The sequence below is a fragment of the Cryptomeria japonica genome, chromosome 8, assembly GCF_030272615.1.
Source record: "Cryptomeria japonica chromosome 8, Sugi_1.0, whole genome shotgun sequence".
In the NCBI taxonomy this organism is placed as follows: domain Eukaryota; kingdom Viridiplantae; phylum Streptophyta; class Pinopsida; order Cupressales; family Cupressaceae; genus Cryptomeria; species Cryptomeria japonica.
Window position 1 is genome coordinate 73,735,590 of NC_081412.1, and position 19,251 is coordinate 73,754,840.

Sequence of the window (19,251 nt, forward strand, 5' to 3'; positions counted from 1 at the left end):
ATCACTTGTCATTCATGATTCCCATTGAGTTTCAATATCATTAATCCATAACAGGCTAAATTTTTCATAACTCAACAATTCTTAAGATGTTCATAAATTGTTCAAAGTATGAAGATATGCACACAAGGAACAAATTAGATCAAATATAATCTTTTATATACATCCAAATGTAGAATAAAAGTTTTACAAAATTGTGGCATATGTGCCTACTCAACAAAATGTACAAAAGGTATATGTGCCAACTCAATAAAATGTACAAGAATTACATATGTGCCATATCAATACAAGTTTTAGAAAACTATGGCATATATGCCATTTCAAGATCGATATATAATGGCCACAAGTAATAGTGCATAACTTAAAAAAATCCTATAGCTATGGTGGATCATCAAAATTGAGTCTCTTTGAAGTACTAGTACATGGCTCTGTAGATGCCTATAGAACAAGAATTCAAACAATAAGGTAGATTACTTATGTCAATAATAATTTATAGTTGTCAAATTAACATCAAAATAACTATAGTTTACTATTATTTCTCTATAATCGAAATTGTTGATTACCTCATGTTGTGGTTTTTCTGCTGAAATTTATTCTACAAATGATTTTCCCCTCTGACCCCTTTAACTAACATGAGTCCTTCCAAATCAATGAGGTAGAGGATCTATGTTATGCTCATATTGTGAAGAGGGCTCTACAAGTTAAAATACAATTCATACAAGTCAGTATAAACTATAAATATATCTACTTATATTTAAACAAATATTTATAATATAGAATAAATGTGTATCGAAGGCTCTGATAGTTCTCCTATTGTCCTAAGAGGGGTCATCACTGATGAAATAGGAATCAATGTTCCCTATATGTAAAATGATAAGATTGTAATGCAATGAATGTGTTTGGCATTGTGTTGTCATTGATGTCAACTGGTATAGGATGGCAACCAGTATGGGAGATTTATGAGCAGTGTTGTCATTGATGAATACCTGAAATGGTGCCATTGATGTTAAATAGCATAGCAGGTCACTGGTAAGGAAGAGAAGGTCATCTAGCATAATGGCCATTGGAGTCACCGATACACAAGTTAGTGATTGACTTGTGTTGAAGACATAAGGAATGCAGACTGGTAAGTGACATGTTGTCAATACATAGTTGCCAACCAACAAGAGAGAAAGATGTTGGGCTGTTGATTGTGATGAAGAGGGGGAATGTTACAAAAATTACATCAACACTAGAGGTGAATTATGTGCAAGCCAACGATATGCTATGTGGATGTGAAACAATAGGACTCCCACTAGATAAAGATTCAATCATCCTATGAAGAAAAAACTGATAGTGAGTGTGCCCAACCAGATCATATGCGCCTATTTGAAGATATGCATGCTCAAACAAGGAAGCCATAATGGTGCAATTCCAGATGCAGATGACAAGGATCCACTCCCAGCGGTAAGTGGAGCTTATCTCCTTTTATGCATGGAATGCATCATAGCCCTTCAAGATAAGACAAAAGAATTGAAGGTAGCTGATTGAAGGCTCACATTAGATGAATTGATGAAACAATAAGTTGCCTTAGGTGCATGAGATCAGGGATGTGCACCGGATCAACCAGGTAGACATGACGAGTTGCCGGTACAGAAAAGGAAGGATATGTTTGTCACTTCTACAAACATGTTAATAGAAGAACCGATCCACTGGTGAAGAAATGTGTTGCCACATATGCTGATAGATGGAGTTTGCTGAAGATTGATGACATGATATCATCAAGGTGGTTGCTGGTAAGTATGTCAACCGGTAAGCTAACAAAGTGTAGAAGTGAAAGGCTCCCACCTATTGAAAATGTGCATAAGGTAGTTTAGCAAGTATGATGACCAATTTAGGTGCTCCACTAGAAGAGAAGAAAATTGTAAGGTTTAAGGAAGACCTATTAGGGTATAACCGATAGGGTTAGTCAATCGATAGATGAAACTGGTTATGTGTTTGGTCGGTGATCTTGTCTGTGATGATATGATGAATCAATAAGGATCCAAACAACTACTAAGAGGGGAGGTGAATTAGTAGATAGAAAATTGACTAAACTTAATTTCACCAAACTCAAAAAACAATCTCACAAGTCAATCACTGAACTAACTGGTTCAAACACTGAGCTACAAATTGCAATAGTACTAACAATTTACTAGTTTGACTAGCATGTCAAAATAATAGTATAACAACTCTGCAACTACCAAACTATTTAGCCAAAACATCAAAATACATAGTAAAAGCACATTTTAGATTACTGTCGGTCTAACATATCTAAGTGGATTTAACAGTTAAGCAAATTAACCATATCAAACATAACCACAAAAACCATTCACCACTTGACACAATGATTTTTGACATGGAAACCCAAATGGGAAAAACCACAATGGGGATGAATACCCACAAGTATTCTAAACTCTTTTGAAGTTCACCTTGTTAGGAGCCAAGCTTGTTAAAGCTTTACAAAATGTTCTGTTAAGAACAAATACTATTAGGGACCACCCATTTAAGGGATTGACTATAATGTCCTATTAGAAGCATGTTGTCCTCAATTTTAGTGCAGCTAAAATCATGAGGCAACCCTATGAAACTGGTCCATGTCGTACCTCACATCCTCTGCGAGAGCATGACCGACTCTGTTAGTTAGCTTCTTTTTCTTTCCGCTTCTTGTTTTTATTGTTTTTAAGTTCTTTTATTTTTGCAGTTTTGCCTGCAAGTCAGACTTTAAAGTCTGACTTGTAGGGTTTTCCCTAGTGAAGAATTGCACATCAAACTTTAAAGTCCGATGTGCAATGTTTTGGTTCTACCCCTACAGATTGGACTTTAAAGTCCGATCTGCAGGTAGTCCTTCTCCTACAGATCAAAATTTAAAGTTCGACCTGCAGGGTCTTTGCTCCTGCACATCGGACTTTAAAGTCTGACATGTATGGCGTGCTTAACAATTAATGGTGGAATTTACTATTATTTTTGGGGTTATTTATTGAAATTTAGGTTTTAACTCCTAATTTTTTATTTATAAATCTTTCCTTCTCACATGTCCTCCTACTCCTCTCTTCCATTTTCACTCTTGATCACCTCGCAGATTCATCATATTTTCATTGGTCGCTCGGATTGAGGTAGGATTTTGATCTTTTTGGGTTTTTCCTTTTGCTTTGCCAATCTTTTTGTCATTCCCTTTGGGTTTTCTTTTTTGGAGCACATCTGATTTTGAAATCTGATTTCTCCTAGCCTTTCCTTTGAGGTCGAGGGCATATCAGACTTTAATGTCCGATTGCCCTTTTGATTTCTTTGTCTTTCCTCTCTTCCCTCACCTGCATGTCGGGTTTCAAATCCTGACATGCAGGTGAAGGTAGACATCTCTACATATCGGACTTTAAAGTTTGATATGTGAGAGATATTCTTCCTGCTAACAAGTTGGGTTTTAAAACCTGACGTGTTAGCAGGAGGGTTACATCCTACATATCAGACTTTAAAGTCCGAAATGTAGGATGGGTTTGTCTTATTAATATGTTGGGTTTTAAAACCCGACATGTCAATCATTGATCTTCCCTAGGTACATTGAACTTTAAAGTCTGATGTGCTTATCTTATGAATGACCCTTCCCTTCACATCGGACTTTAAAGTCCGATGTGCTAATGACTTTTTCCAACCTACACATCGAACTTTAAAGTCCGATGTGCTGATGGCTTTTCCCCAATTTGCACATCGGACCTTAAAGTCCAATATGAAAGTAAGATATTTTACCTTTGCACATTGGACTTGCACATCAGACTTTAAAGTCTGATGTGAAAATTTTTACTCCTAAAGTGCAAGTTGGACTTTTTCCCCCGACCTGCCAGTTTTTACCAATTTTGTTCCCAAACCCATTTTGACTCTGAATTTTTGATCCAGTTGATAAAATTTGGTTTTCTAATGATGATGACTATTGAAGAAGGTAATCCTTGGTGTTGAATGTAGTAATTTGCAAATGTCAAGACCCCCTCACAATAAATCATAGACTTATTCTAGTCAATTGGAATCCTCTGCAAGCAACTCATCAACAAATAAAATGAAGTACAAGTATGACAAATACTTGAATATGTACCAGAAAAGATCAGTAGATTCCAACATCAAAGAGATCAGGGATACAAAGATTGGTCATGTTAATATGCAAGACTTTATTGATCGAGTTGAGAAAGCTCCTTATCACCTAAGAACCTTGATCATATTTGAGTTGCAAAAATATGCTTCTTTCCCCGTCAGAGCTCATGATCTAGACTTTTTGGCCGATATTTCTCAAGAAAGTGCGCAGGAGTATTATGAGAAAAATGAGGTAAAATGCAAGAAAGTAATTAATACAGTTTACCTCTCTGCTGCTAGAAACTCTACTACTTCCAGATGGCCTAAATATTTCCATATAAGTGACTTCAATGAGGAATACAATGATATGGTTACCATGTTGGCATGGGTGAAAGGTTTGAAAGACTCATTATTTCCAAAACTGGATGTGTTATTACATGAATATAATATGGGAAGGAGCTGCTAGGATTGATTGCGGTGAGCAGATCAGTGATGCACTCTTCTCACAATTGAAGGAGGTTAAGGTAACATTTAAATTATAAATTACCTCATACTTGGTATATGTAACTACTTCCAAGAGGCAATATCCAGGTTTATCTACAAGAGGTGACAGGAGGTTAGTGCCTGTCCAGAATTATTATGATCAACTCACGATCCATAATCAAGGGAACCATTTCAAAAGAGTTAATGAAGCTTTCTTTGTTGTATGGAAGTGCATTTTTTACAAAGAATTGTAGAAGAAAAGGCTCTTGGAGGTGGCATATAATAGGGTTTCTCATTTTGGATGTGTTTTTCTTTAGTTCCCAACATTCACTTACATCTGGATAGGATGTCTCACAGGAGAACCTTTCATTCTACCAAGATATCCATCTGACAAGATTGTACTCATGGAGCTATTGGAATTATGGATGAATTGATTATGTGTGGCATTTTTGTTTTGTCATTGATGTCAACACTAGCGGTTACCAACACATAGGTTAACGGTATAATATCTAGTGTTACCAACAGAAGAGATTATCTGTTTGACACTTCTGACATGTTTTTTGGATTTCATGAGTTATATGCTCCATAAGAATGTGTTTGATCAGTTTGTATTGGCTTGGTAATTGGATGTTATCATAAACTCTAGTAAACCCTTACCGAAACTAGTTTATGGCTTTACCGATAGAGCTTTCATTGAGGAATCATGATAGGATGCACAATTGGTGTTGGTGTAGCTTCAAAGATTTTGGGATGCTAAAGATGTTCGTTGATCAAGCTTTAATTGCTTGAAGACATTGATTTGGCATGGTGGACCCAGAATAGGTTTGGTACCTATCTAGGTTATGGATAGGTATCATGCTATCATGTACTCTACACGTTATCAAGATGATTTGAGATGTTTTATGGATTTGGTATTATTGTTTTGATCTTAAGCCAACATGGCGAATCATTGTAATACAGAATTATGTAATTGTAATATCTTTAGGTGGCTGACCTAATTGGTTTAGGCCTTAAGGTTTGTATAAATAAGAGGTAGAAACTCTTTGTAAAGTATCATGGCTATTGAAAAGATCATGGTCAAGGAATGTAATGTGTGAATATTGTAATCTCACTCAGGCAGAGGAGTTGATTGATCATTGGTGATCGGATTGGTTTCAGAAGAGGATTTAGTCCTTTGACATTGAGCTTAATCGAGACTGTAATCAGGCATAGTAGATGCTATTTCCAACACTTCACTCTATTGGATTATTGTCCATTTATCTTGGGAAGGTTGTAGCCTCTTTGTAGTTAGTGAGACTCTTTTTGTAATGAGCAATACACTCTAGGTAGTGTGCCTTCTTGCAAGTGCAGGCCCCTCATTGTAACACATACTTTCTGCAGAAGCAACATCTGACTATGGGTAGGCTTCCCATAGTGGTTTTTCCCTTTCTGAGTTTTCCATGCACAAATAATGGTGTTATGTGGTATGGTTTCTTTGCATTGATTATCTGGTTAATTTTTAAGTTGTATTGTTTACCTGTACTCTGTCTAAGGTTAGATTGTGGATTAAAAGTTATAATCTATTAATAGCTGATTCACCCCCCCTCTCAGTTGTTCACTGGTTATCCTAATAATTGGTATCAGAGCTTTGGCCCTCTTTTGCAGAATCTTAACCACTTGAGGTAGATCCTATGGGAACTAACACTTCTTATCCACCAACAACTATTTTTAGAAGAGAAATCCCTAAGATTAATGGAACAAACTATGGGATATGGAAAATTCAAATGGAGACTCATCTTATTTGTCTTGACAAGGATATTTGGGAGATCACTGAGAAAGGATACACACCTTATGATCTGACATCCAACAATCCTGCTCCTATAGACCTAGACAAGAATATTGAAAATGATTGCAGAGCTAGAGAAGCCCTCTTGTTTGCACTTACTGATCAATAAATCATGGGATTGACTGAAAAATCATAGGCTATCATTATATGGGACAAATTGCAAACTCTAAATGAAGCTAAACCTACTATCAAAATTGCTAAACTTGATGGTTACTGGGTAAGGTATGAAAACTTGAAAATGGAAGAAAATGAAAGAATTGTTGTGTTTATGGAAAGAGTAAATGAGATTGTTATGGGAATTCAATGTTGTGGAGGATTTTTAAGTGAAGATGAAATAGTTTCCAAAGTTTTGAGAGCCCTTCCACCGGCTTACAAGATGAAGGCAACTGCAATACATGAGTTAAGAACAATGAGAAACACTTCAACCAACAAAGACATTGTGATTGGGAAATTATCTGCTTTTGAGCTTGAAGAATTTGGATCTTCTAGAGCTATGAAGTTTGAACCTGCTTTTCATCCATCATCATCAACATCTACCGATAAAAGTGATTGGAGATCCCTATATGAAAAATAATTGGAAGACATGAGAAAAGAAGATGAGGAGCTTGAACAACTTGAAGCCTTATTTTCTAGAAGAGTACCTAAAGATCCAATTGGAAGTAAGTATGAAGGAAAAGCACCTTTTAAATGTTTTGCATGTAATAAGATTTGTCATTTTTCATCTAGATGTCCTGAAAGGAATGCAAGGTTTGAGGAAAGAGTTAAGAAAACTTTCAAGCCTAACCCAAACAGATATAGATTCAAGAAAAAAAAACATTGCTACATGGCAGATGAGGAAGGAGTAATTGATGACTCTAGAGATGAACTAGCAGAAGACTCAACTAGTGGATCTAGAAATGGAAAGGAATGGGTGTTCTATGCTTTGAAGGAAGATGAACCAAAACCGGCTATAAAAAATGAAGAGAAGTCCTTGGCAACAAAGGTTGAAGATAAGGATGAATGGGTAATTGATAGTGGATGCTCACATCATATGACTGGAGATAAAAGGAAATTTATGTCCCTGCAAGAATACAATGGTGGTCAAGTCAGATTTGGAGATGACAAGGCATGTATGATCAAAGGTAGAGGTATTATTTATTTGGATGGCAAGCATAAAACTGATAATGTCTATTATGTAGAAGGTTTAAGGCATAATCTTTCGAGTGTTAGTCAATTAGTTGATAAGGGTTTTCAACATCATTTTAAGGATAGAAAATGCAAAATCATTAACAAAAATGGTTTGGAGATTGCAATTGGTATTCACACAAGAAGTAATATATTTCACTTGAATAGTGGTAATAAGACATGTTTGATTGCTCATATTGATGAGAGTTGGCTGTGGTATAAGAGGTTGTGTCATGTTCATTTTGATTTTATTATTAAGATCAGTTCAACTAAAGCAGTTAGAGATATGCCTAAGATTATGAAGCTTCATAATCTGGTATGTAAGGAATGTCAATTGGGTAAGAAAGTTAGAAGTTCTTTTAAAAGCATACATGATAAATCTAATGATGTACTTGATTTGATTCACACTGACTTATGTGGTCCAGCAAGAATTAGAAGCTTTCAAGGTGATAGGTATTTCATGGTGATTATTGATGACTATTCTAGAATGATGTGGGTGACTTTTCTAAGGGAGAAGTCTGAAGCTTTCGAGAAATTCAAGATTTTTAAATGAAGGTTGAAATAGAAACTGGTTTGAAAATCAAATGTATAAGATCAGATCATGGCAGTGAGTTCACTTCTCATGAATTTAACAGTTATTGTGAGACAAATGGAATCAGGAGACAACTATCTGCACCTAGGACTTCTCAGCAAAATAGAGTAGTTGAAAGAAAGAACATAACCATTTTGGATGCAACTAGATCTATGATGATGGAAGCCAAATTGCCTCATATCTACTCGAGAGAAGCAATGAGTACAACAGTCTACACATTCAACAAAGTTCACATTAAAGTTTAAACTAGTAAGACCCCTTATGAAATATGGTTTGGGCATACACCTACTATTAAGTATTTCAAAACTTTTGGAAGTAAATGCTATATCAAAAGAGATGACTCAATTGGAAAGTTTGATCCTAGATGTGATGAAGGGATATTTCTTGGTTATTCAATTAAGAGCAAAGCATATAGATGTTATAACAAAAGATTACAAAAAATTATGGAAAGTGCTAATGTGAAAGTGGATGAACAATACAAAAACCATTATATATCATATGAGAGGGAACAAGTAGTGGAAATGATCATAACTAAGCCAACAATGCCTCAATCGGTATAGGAAGCTAAAACAATTACACTGACACAGTCTGAACATTCAACTGTGACTGATGATCAAAGTCATGAACCTGAAGCTCAAAAGACTCCAAGGTATGTAAGATTAAATCATTCTGAAGATCAAATTATTGGAGATAGAAACAAGGGAGTAATGACAAGAAGAAAATTGGCAAATGAAGAGGTATGTCTTATTTTGCAAGTTGAACCGGCAACTATTATTGAAGCTTGTAAGGATAAACATTGGTTAAAAGCTATGGAAGTTGAATTAGATCAAATAGAGAAGAATGAAACTTAGTATTTAGTTTCTCGACCTAAAAACAAGAATGATATTGGAACTAAATGGGTTTTTAGAAATAAACTGAATAAGGATGGTCAACTTATAAGGAACAAGGCTAGATTGGTTTGTAAAGGATATTCTCAAATGGAAGGAATTGATTATGGTGAGACATTTGCACCTGTAGCTAGAATTGAAGCTCTTAGACTATTTCTTGCCTATGTAGCTTGTAAGAACTATAAGGTTTATCAAATGGATGTCAAACGTACATTTTTTAATGGTGAGCTTGAGGAAGAAGTTTACACTAAGAAACCTAATGGATTTACACTGAAAGATGACAAAGACATGGTTTGCAGATTAAAGAAAGCTTTATATGGTTTAAAACAGGCTCCTAGAGCTTAGTATGCAAGGTTGGATAAATATCTTTTGAAGCTTGGTTTTACTAAAAGTAGTGCTGATAGTAATCTATATTATAAGATTGCTGATAATGATATTCTAATTATTGAAGTTTTTGTTGATGATATCATTTTTGGAGGAGAAGATAAACTGTGCATGGAATTTACTAACAACATGAAGAATGAATTTGAAATGTTTGTGATTGGTGAGATGAAATTTATCTTAGGTTTACAGATTACTCAAACTAAAAAAGACATTTTTATATGTCAAACTAAGTATTTGAGGGAATTGTTGAAAAAATTTGGTATGGATAATTCCAAACCCGTAAGTACTCCTATGGCTACAAGTGAGAAATTATCTATCAAGGATACTTCTTCACTAGTAAATCCGACAAGGTATAAATCTATGATTGGTGGTTTGTTATATCTAACTTAGACTAGACCTGATATTATGATTGTAGTAAGTATTATTTCAAGATATCAAAGTAATCCTAAAGAAAACCATGAATGTGTAGTAAAGAGGATATTTTGGTATTTTCAAGCAACAACAAAATATGGTTTATGGTATTCTAGAAACAATGATTTCACTTTATGTGAATATACTGACTCAGATTGGGCAGGTGATACTGACAATAGGAAAAGCATTTCTAGTGGAGCTTTCTTTCTTGGAAAGAAACTGGTTTCATGGATAAGAAAAAAAAATGTCATGCATTTCTTTATCTACTGCAGAAGCTGAGTATGTTGCAGCAACAACTAATTGCACTCAAGTTTTGTGGATGAAGAAAATGTTGAAGGATATTAAGGTGAATTGTAGTGAACTGGTAGTTATCTACTGTGATAACTCTGCAGCTATTGACATGTCCAAGAATCTAGTATTTCACTCCAAGACTAAGCATATTTCAATAAAGTATAACTTTCTGAAGGACAAGGTAGAAGCAAAGGAAGTCAAATTGGTTTATGTGAACACTAAAGAAAAAATTGCAGACATATTCACTAAACCCCTATCTAAGGAATCATTTGAATACTTGAGAGATAGGTTAGGGGTTTTTGCCCCTCTAGCAGAGACTTGATTGATGAAGTTTGTCATTAGTCTAGTATGCATTATTAGGAACATTATCCATTATGGCACTAATGAGTGGTGCTACTACTCAGAGGGTGTAGTCAGCTTTGAGATTCAGAGGTTTATACCATTGCTTTGATATTTTTGTCAGGGTTTATGGCATTGATGTCCAAGGGGGAGAGATATTGCTATGAAAATAAAAGAAAAGTTTTATACATTGGGGAGAGAGATTTGTTCAGAGCCTTACATTGATATCATTCATTGGGGAAGAGATATTGATTGTTGGTTGTCTTCTATATGGGGAGACTTGTTTGGTATTTTTTGGTACTTAGATGTTTTTCACATCTAGTATTGCCATCAATACCAACGGGGGAGATTGTTGGCATTATGGGTGAATTGATTATGCATGGCATTTATATTTTGTCATTGATGTCAATACTAACTGTTACCGATAGATAGGTTTCTGGTATAAGATCTAGTGTTATCGCCAAAAGAGATTATCTGTTTGACACTTCTGACATGCTTTTTGCATTTCATGAGTTATATGCTCCATAAGCATGTTTTGGTCAGTTGGTATTGGTTTTGTAATTGGATGTTATCATACACTCTGGTAAACCCTTACTAACACTCGTTTATGGCTTTACTGATAGAGCTTTCATTGAGGAATCATGACAGGATGCACAATTGATGTTGGTGCAACTTCTTCAAAGATTTCAGGATGTTGAAGATGTTTGTTGATTGTGCTTTAATTGCTTGAAGATATTGCTTTGGCATGGTGGACCGAGAATAGTTTCGGTATCTATCTAGGTTATGGACTGGTATCATGTTAGCGTGTACTCTACATGTTATTTGGATGATTCGAGATGTTTTATGGATTTGGTATTATTGTTTTGATCTTAAACTGACATGTCATATCAATGTAATAAGGAATTATGTAATTGTAATATCTTTAGGTGGCCAACCTAATTGGTTTAGGCCTTAAGGTTTGTATAAATGAGAGGAGGAAACTCTTTGTAAAGTATCATGGTTATTGAAAAGATCATGGTCAAGGAATGTAATGTGTGAATATTGTAATATCACTCAGGCAGAGGAGTTGATAGATCATTGGTGATCAGATTGATTTTAGAAGAGGATTTAGTCCTCTGACATTGAGCTTAACCAGGACTATAATCAGACATAGTAGATGCTATTTCTAGAAATTCACTCTATTGGTCTATTATCCATTTATCTTGAGAAGGTTGTAGCCTCTCTGTAGTTAGTGAGACTCTTTTTGTAATGAACAATATGCTCTAGGTAGTGTGCCTTCCTGCAAGTGCAGGACTCTCATTGTAACACATACTTTCTATAGAAGTATCATCTGACTATGGGTAGGCTTCCCATCGTGATTTTTCCCATTCTGGGTTTTCCACGTACAAATCACGGTGTTATGTGGTATGGTTACTTTGCATTGATTATCTGGTTAATTGTTAAGTTGTATTGTTTACTGGTATCTTTTCATGCTTTACGAGTACTCTGATTTATCTAGGGTTATATTGTGGATTAAATGTTATAATCAATTAACAACATATTCACCCCCCCTCTGAGTTGTTCACTGGTTACCCTAACAGGAGCTGTGTCAGCAATTGATTTTTGTGCATGAAAACCAATCACAACCACATACGACTAGATTGAAGTTCCCAAAATCTATTGGTCGGTATTCAATTTTACCTAATCCCAAAGCCAAGAACATGAAAGAAGATATGCAATGGAATACTATGAGGAGGTTCAAAGAATAAAATAATTTTGATTTTCGTGGCATGAAGAATAAGCTCAAAAGAAACTACACCCATGTTTTTAGGTTTGAAGATGTATGGGCAGATTTTGAAGATGCCGAAGACATAAGAAGAATGGATTTCAATCATCTTACCCTAGAGCAGATTGAAAATCTGGATCTAGCAAAAATCCCAATGACCATGGAGGATACCGATGACATAGTAGACCTAGTCTATTATGAAAAGAAGATTGTTGATTCACCACTCCCACTGGTGCAATGGTCCAAGAAGGAGAGAAAGTCTATTACTCAAAGAATTTACCCCATTTTAGAAAATACCAATGCATGGTTGTTGAAGAAGAATCTTAGAATGAAACAAATTCCTGCTAGTTCTAGAGATGATGACAATATTGATGGTCTAGTTGGTAAGACAACTACAACTGGAACAAGGACCAAGAGAAAAGAAAATCAGCAAGCACCATCCTCAGCTCCTGCAACCCAATCTAAGGGAAAAGGCCCCAAAATTAAATTCACAGTTAAGGGATCTAAACAAGGTGAGTCATCTTCAGCAACGCAGGAGACAACCACAAAAGAGTTAGAACAACAGTCTACTAAAGAGACTGAAAAAGAAAAGGAGTCAGAAGAAGGTGAAATTCCTCATCAAGAGGAAGCATAGGTTGAAGAGCCAGCACATCATGGTGAGATTAATGTCCCTACCACCTCACAAGCACCAACCCATCCAGAATTTGTTATTCATTCTATTGAAATTGACTCAGATCAAGAGGATGAGGGATTTGATGATGAGGAGTTAGATATGGACATGACACAGTCAGAAGCTATTCAACAGTTTTTCACATTATCCATTTTTTCTAGTTTAGATGATATTCCTTAAACCATCATTGAATCTTCAATGTTGGATTTTCTTGAAACCATGGAGCAAGCATTTGTAGAACAACACATGATGACTTTACGTTCTACAATGGTCATAACAGAAGTTCCACCTCTGGTAAGTGCTGAAATTATTTCCACTGCACCTTCCACTCTCCCATCTATGGTTGTAACTGAAGAGGTGTTATTAGTAGCTATTATTACTACATCAACTGGCATGTCATTGGCTATTTTCACTTTGATACCAATAACAACATCCACAACCATTACAAGTTCAAGCTAGTTTGCTCCTGAAATACCAATTGGTACTTAATAAGAAGTTACTACTCCAACTGCCAATCCAGAATTACCACCTTGGATGGAGGTAGTAGCACCCAAGAGAAACAAACATGTGATTTTATCCGATGAGTTTGATTTTGAGAAGTTGGTTCCCCCAAAGACCAAAGGTATAAAAAATCCAAAGACTATTTCTCGAGTATTAGTAGATCCAACTACTAAGAGGAAATATAATGAGGTCATGGTGCCATCATTAGATAAAAGTAGATATAATATACAACTCAAGGACTATACAATGCAAACTGTAGAACTTGGAGTGGAAATGCATGAGAGCATTAAGTTGGATTCTCAAACTACTTTTGACTCTTTGTTGTAGAGATTTGATCAGGAAAGAGATGAGAAGAATGAGTTAAAACAAAAGTGTGAGCAATATACCAGTGTTCTTCTCAAGGTTACACAATCCTCCCAAGAAATCGAGCCTATTGGTTCCTTAATAGATTCTGAGGCTCTAAAGAAAGTTGAACAGGTGGGAGTCAAGGCCTAAGTAGTAGATGAGTGGATTGCACAATTGAAATAAGAGGGGTCTCATCTTCTAAGTTCAGCAATTGGGTTATTGGTTGATTTTGAAGTAATTCAAAGTCAAATGCAAAGTATCAATACTTCACTATCTCAATAAATTGATGATATTGAGAGAAGTGCAACCCTTTGGTGCAAAATGGAGGACTTCAGAATAGAAATCCTTATGGAGAATAAAGTAGTCCCCACAAGAGAAAAATATATCCAAATCTTGTCATTGTGGTCTCATAAAAATGAGACAATAAGATTGATGATTGCAGAGCTGGAACGAGAAAGGAAGGAAGGTGATGATGAGATTGATCTCATTTCTACTAGAATTGCTGACATTCCTTGCTATCTATATGACGACAATCAGAATCTTGGATTTCTCTCTAAGTGAATTTGATAAGTTACTGGGGATTCAAGTCAGTTTTGAGGTCCTTCTGTCCATGCTGAATGATGGAAAAAAGAAATTTGAATGCTAAGGATGCAATTTCCCATGTTCATGTCATCACAGATTCTACCCCAATGATGGAAAAAGTTGAGATGGAGGCCATCCTGACTAAGTTTGAATAATTTCACAAATCTAATGAGGAGGAGAAAGATGAATAAAGTGTCCCCTTTTGACATTTTCTTTTCATGTAGTTGCATTGTTAGATGCTGCAAGTTTTCTCGTAGCTACATAATTTCTTTCTGCTATAGTTGTAGTCAAGTCGGACTATGCAGTTGAATTAGTCAAATGTGCCCACATTTTTCTCCACTCTTTTCATATATAAGGAGGACCATCAGTTGTATATTTTTTTTATCTTTGATTATGTTAAGCAAAACTCTGCCGAATGTTTGCCTCAACTAAGACTTTGAGCTTTTGTTGTGAAGATTCAATCAAGCAAATAAATAAAGCAATTTTATTTGATCTCAAACTTTGTGTTGTGTCAATTTTTTTTTATATGAGTTAATGTTCTTATGTTTATTACTTATATATGTTCTTTAATTCCTTGATATTGGAGATATTGTTATGTGGGTAAAAGAGCTCTTGAATTATGAAAGTAGACTTTGTGCTCCTTGCATATTTGGGAAATTTTCTATTGTTAAGTGATTAGTGGTAGGCTTTGTATTGCTACTGTTCCTTGTAGTTTTAAGGATTGGGGAATTACACTTGAAGACTTTGAGCTGCAAGTTGATTTTCTTACCATTTGTGATAATTAGTTTAAGTTAGTGTTACATGCAAGAAATAATTTGTGCTTCTTGCTTGTAAAATTTGGTATAGTTTGTTGGATTAATTTGTTCATTTATTTAAGTATCAAAAGTGATAGGGAAATTGTAACAAAGTGAAGGGAGAATACATAGACTCTGAAATAAGAGAGTTATATGCCTAAAACTAACCCACAGATTTTAATTTCTTGTTCATTAGAGAAAAAATTTCAAATGGAATCTCCCCTTGATGAGAGGGGAGATTAATTTCTCAACATAGGTGTGTGTGAATCATATATTTTGTCATTGTTATGCTAGTGACAAAATATTCACCCAACAAAGCAATACCCTGTTAGGAGTAACCTCGATAGATGATTTGAAATCCAAGCTAATGGATCACCTGGTTAGAGGATTTAGATAGTACTAAGCATGTTAAAGATTACCAGGTTAAGGGATTTAACTATTGTAATTGTTAGAGATCAACAGGGTTTGCTGATCTAGTAAATAGCATTACTCTACTTAATCAGATCCTTTTCATGCTCCTATCTACCTCAACACATACTGAAAATACTCCTTTTGGATCGGCAATCAATCACATTGACACTTAACAAAAATTGCCAAAACTACAATGAAACAACTCGTTGACCTTATAAACAAAAAATAGGTTGGTAACACATTACAAACCTAAGATCTCATAGATATTACAAACAAATCAATTCAAGTATGACCATTAGACTACATAGAAATCACCAACACATTTTCTAAGAGAACCTCGACTGCTCCTTGATCACCGCTCGTCAATTCCTATAACTCATCACATGGCTTCCTCTTCATGCAATGTACTCTCTCATTCCCAAGATAAAACCGTTATCTCTACATGCCAAAAACCACTTGAAACTTATGACATACAACATGCATATGTGGCATAATCATTACCAATCATCATTTGATTATAAATCAATATAAATGATTCACCGAGATACATCGGTTAGGGTTTGGCACATCAAAAGGTAGGGTTACCGGTTAATCTCACTGCTTCTAAAGTAATACATGTTTCCTTCACTTGCTCACCTACTAGTTCAAAAAAAAAAAATCATAACAATATCATTACTGGTTACAATTGACATCAATGACAACACAATAGTTTATCAATGCAATCTTAAATCAAATGCCAACAATCTCCCCCTCTGGCATTGATGACAATACAAATATAAATACCCTTGATTGTGATGATTGAGAGTAATGCAGATACATAGGTATAGGAATCTTGGTTTACATATTACCATGTTCTTTCCTTCAACTAAGTCTCCATGTCTTTAGCTGGTAAGTGGCTATAATTCTTCTCTTTATCATTAATACAATTATTCTTCCCATAATCATACAGTTAAAATCATATAGTTCTTATACCCGTTTGACAACAATGCCAAAGCGAAAGTAAAACATGTAGTGTCATACTTCACCGTTCTGCATGAACAATCTGTAGCTTGATACTCCCCCTTTGGATTAGCTCCACTCTACACCAATCCTGCTTCAAGATTCTTCAATTAGCTCTGGGATTGATGTCTTCCATATCTACTTAATTTACCTCATGTAGGGGCACAACCCCTAGCTAACCTCTAAGATATGCAAAAGTAGTCTCAGGCATAGGTTTAGTAAAGATATCTACTAGCTTCTCCTTAGTAGATACATTATTTAATAACACATCTTTACTCTAAACTTTCTCCCTCAAGAAATGATATTTTAGCTCAATATGCTTGGTTCTAGCATGCAACAAAAGGTTCTTTGAAATATCTATTACACTGGTGTTATCACATAAAATCTTTACTGGTTCTGAGATCTTCAACTTGAATCCTTCCAAAATGTGTTTCAGCCAGATTGCTTGGGTACAGTTAAAATACACTACAACATATTCAGCTTCAATAGTGGACTGTGATATATAGCTCTACATCTTGCTGCTCCAAGATACAAGTCTTCCTCCAAGAAAGAATGCACCACTAGTAGTCTACATCTGTATAAACTTTTAAATCGAATTTACCTGCATATGGATACCATAATCCATAATCAATAGTACCTTTCAAATATCTGAATGTCCTTTTAGTTGCAATCATGTGTGTCTCCTTAGGTTTTTTTTGAAATCTGGTAGCAAATTCAACTGTGTGAGCAATATTCGGTCCGTTGTGAACAACATAATGCAGTTTCCCTATTATTGATATGTACCCCTTTTCATTAATAGATGCAACATCCTCCTCCTTACATAGTTTCAAACCAATAACCATTTGTGTCCCAACTAGTTTACAACCACTCATTCCCAATGTCTTCAATACCTCTTTCACATATTCAGATTATGTGATAAAAATACAACTCTTCATTTGTTGAATTTGTAAACCTATGAAGAATTTTATATCTCCTATCAGAGACATTTCAAATTCACTTTTCATCTCATTTGCAAAGTCATCACTCATGTCATCACTACCTCCAAAAATGATATCATCCACAAACACTTCACTAACCAGTATCTTATCTCCTTCAGTCTTGAGATATATATTGTTGTCTTCACTAGTTCTCTGGAAATCTATGTTAATCAAGTGTGAGTGTAGTCTTTCATACCATGCTCTTGGTGCTTTCTTCAAACCTTATAGTGCCTGTGTATTTTACGCACCATATCCTTTGCATCAGTCAAAGAATAACCATCTAGTTGTTCAATATATACTTCCTCTTCTAGTATTCCATTTAGAAATGTGGACTTCACATCCATCTGATATACTTTGAATCCCTTATATGCTGCAAATGCAAGTAGAGTCCTAACACCTTCCAATATAGAAACTGGTGCAAATTTCTTTCCATAGTCTTCTCCTTCTTCCTGTGCATAACCTTTGCATACCAATCTTCCTTTGTTTCTGACTACTAATCCATCTTCATTCAGTTTATTCCTGAATACCCATTTAGTTCCTACCACATTTTTGTTCACCAGTTTGGGTAGTAGGGTCCATTTATTGTTCTTCTCAATCTGGTCAAGATCCTCTTCGATAGCTTTGATCCAATGATCATCTCCAAAGACTTCCTTAGCAGTTCTATGCTCAATAGTGGAGATCATGCAATAATTCTCTCTAATTCTTCTTCTAGTTAATACTCCAACATCTTTATCTCCAATAATTTAGTCAGGATTATGATTGAATCTCACATTCCTTGGAATGATATGATCATTATCTTCAGGTTCTTCTTCCTCACTATCATCATCTTCTGCACAATCTACCTATTCCAGTTGAACTAGTCCTACAACAGTCACTTCACCAACTTCTAGCTTCACCAGTTCTGATTCCAAAATCAGAATGTAAGGTCCATTTTCCTTCTTCTCATCACTAGTTTCTCCTAAAACTTTAGGACACTTATCGACTCAGACATCAACACTTTCAATGACTCTTTATCTGGTTGTTGTAACATTTGTAGGCCTTACTCTTGGTGGAGTGCCAAGAAATATGCCTTCATCACTCTTAGCATCAAACTTACCAACATAGTCACCTCTCTTGATAAAACATTTACTGCCAAAACACTTAAAATAACTGACATTAGGTGATCTACCATACCAATATTCATAAGGATTTTTATTGTTACCTCTCTTTACTAATACCTGGTTCATAATGTATGTGACTGTGGTGGCAGCTTCTCTCTAGAAATTTTTTTCTACACCTCCTTGTATTAGCATCATTCTAGCAGCTTCAACAACTGACTGATTGTTCCTCTCTGCAATACCATTTTCCTATGGTGTCCAAGGTGCAGAAAGTTGTCTCTTAATTCCATTTTCTTCACAAAATATAGTGAATTCCTTTGAAGTAAATTCACCTCCTTGATCAATTCTCAAACACTTTATCTTCCTACCACTTTCCTTTTCAGCTAAGGCCCTAAATGCCTTAAACTTACTAAAGGCTTCTGGTTTGTCCTCCAAGAATGTGACCCACATAATACTTGAGCAATCATCGGTGATGATTATAAAATATCTATCACCTTGAATACTTTTAGTCCTTATTGGTCCACAGAGGTCTATATGAACCAAATCTAACAAATTATGTTTTGTTGATAAAGATTTGCTCTTAAAAGTTGAGGATGTCATCTTCCCTAACTGACATTCCTTACACAGAGCATTCACCGGTTTGTCCAACTGAGGCAAACC

General features: G+C 35.3%; 1 protein-coding gene across 1 annotated transcript in view; it reads left to right on the forward strand.

The window, feature by feature from the left end:
- Positions 1-13,065, forward strand: part of LOC131857525 (uncharacterized) — a 107,051-nt gene extending 93,986 nt beyond the window's left edge. The window contains exons 3-5 of the mRNA XM_059210187.1: positions 8,699-8,787; positions 12,261-12,820; positions 12,950-13,065. Of these exons, the coding sequence (XP_059066170.1) occupies positions 8,699-8,787; positions 12,261-12,820; positions 12,950-13,065 (765 nt within the window). The remainder of the gene's footprint in view (positions 1-8,698; positions 8,788-12,260; positions 12,821-12,949) is intronic.
- The last annotated feature ends 6,186 nt before the right edge of the window (positions 13,066-19,251 follow it).